The sequence below is a fragment of the Galeopterus variegatus genome, unplaced genomic scaffold, assembly GCF_000696425.1.
Source record: "Galeopterus variegatus unplaced genomic scaffold, G_variegatus-3.0.2 Scaffold1075, whole genome shotgun sequence".
In the NCBI taxonomy this organism is placed as follows: Eukaryota; Metazoa; Chordata; class Mammalia; order Dermoptera; family Cynocephalidae; genus Galeopterus; species Galeopterus variegatus.
The window spans coordinates 193,785-195,447 of NW_007727186.1; the positions used below are offsets into that span (position 1 = coordinate 193,785).

Consider the following 1,663-nt stretch of genomic DNA (forward strand, 5'->3'; position numbering starts at 1 on the left):
GACAGGGCTGTCACGGGGCCTACCTACCAAGGAGGGGCCTAGCCACCAAAACTGACTCTTAAAGCTTGATGGGGAAGAGTTTTGCATATTTTTTTTTTCTGTTGCGCTAACAGTTCACCCTCGCCTGTCCACCACGTTCAGGTCGGGGACACGCAGCCACACATAGACGCACACACGGCTGCACCAGGCGGCTGGGGAAGTGGCCTGTCACACCCCAGCCACACGCACCCCAGCACCATCTGCTTCCGCGGCTCAGATCCCACAGTGATTTGGAGGCCTGACCCTGTCCTGCCCCCACCCTGCCAAGATAATTCCTTAAACACCTACACATTTTCTACTTTAAAGGAAAAATGAGCTGCATTAAAGTAAGACACTTTTTAGGAGTAAAGTGTGAAAGATTACAACATCTGTTCTGGGTTTGGAAAGCAAGATGCTCCACATTGTCTGTCTCTGGAGAACATTTAAATGAGAGGATTTGCAGCAGAGCCTGCCCTCCTCTCCAGGACCAGACACAGGCAGCAGCCATACCCGGCGCACACGCTCACACACGTTCATGGGGCTATTTATATATGTAAGTATGTATATGGTATGTACACACGCCTCGAGGGCAACCGCCAGGAACAGGTTCCTGCGGTCACGCTGTCGGACCGCAGAAGTTGAGGCTCTCAAGTCTCTATCTGCATAAAGTGCTTGGGTGATTTACAAAGCTGGGTGGGTGGTCTCAGAGGGAGACATTCCTGGGGAGAATGGAAAGCCAGGAGGCCGCATCCCCTATACTGGGCAAGGGCAGGGAAGGCTCTGGCCAGAGGAAGAGCTCACATCGGCAATGCAGTCTCAGGGCCCTGCTGTCCTCGGGTCTCACGGGGTGGCAGGTGCCCGTCCTGTGTGTGAGGCAGCCTTGGAGAGAAGCTCTGAGGGTCAGCCAGCGCGGAACCACAGCACTGATCCCTGTCCTACAGAAGCAGCAGCAGTGCCAAACTGCATGGTTGCAGACACCTGGCTCCACCCAGCGTCCCTGCAGGGAGGCCGTGGAGCTCGGCAGAGAACGTCCAGCTGCCTGGGCACAGCGGGCTGGGCCTGGGAGGTCAGGCGCAGAGGCCAGTCAGTAGGGCTGAGAGCCTGCGCTCAATGCATAGCTTGCACCTGGCCACGTTCTCCACATCAGCCTGGTCCGTGAGCATGTGCTGCAGCCCCTCCAGCAGCAGCAGTGCCTTGTGGTAGCGCGGCACGCAGCCCTCCCGGTGCTGGAACATCTCATCCAGGGCGGCCGACTGCACCTGCAGCCAAGGGCAAAGGGGCTGAGTGCAGGCCACAACCGCGACGCGCTGACTGCAGGGGCAGCCACAGCACGCAGCACGCAGCACACCCCATGCAGCAGATGGGCGGGGTGGGTGGTGGTAGACAAGTGACAATGCAGCTCAGCATGCAGGCCATTGTGTGCAGCCCAGGACAGTCAGTGTGGTCATTGCCACGGCTGGCAACGATGTCACTAGGGCAGTGGCCAGCAACACTCCTGCCTGAGAGGGGAATTGGGGGGTGGGGGAGGCAGACTTTCCCTATCCGTCTGTTTAGACTGTGAATTTTTTCTAAATATATGAATTATCTTTAAAAAGGAGGCCCTGCCTCACATCCCCAGGCAGGGAGGCCACATGCTGCATACTTC

The 1,663-nt window shown here is 57.4% G+C and overlaps 1 protein-coding gene across 1 annotated transcript in view; it reads right to left on the minus strand.

The window, feature by feature from the left end:
* Window positions 1-7: 7 nt before the first annotated feature.
* ULK1 (unc-51 like autophagy activating kinase 1) overlaps window positions 8-1,663 on the minus strand; it is a 30,520-nt gene continuing 28,864 nt past the window's right edge. The window contains exon 29 of the mRNA XM_008574629.1: window positions 8-1,277. Coding sequence (XP_008572851.1) covers window positions 1,086-1,277 — 192 coding nt within the window. The 3' untranslated portion in view covers window positions 8-1,085. The remainder of the gene's footprint in view (window positions 1,278-1,663) is intronic.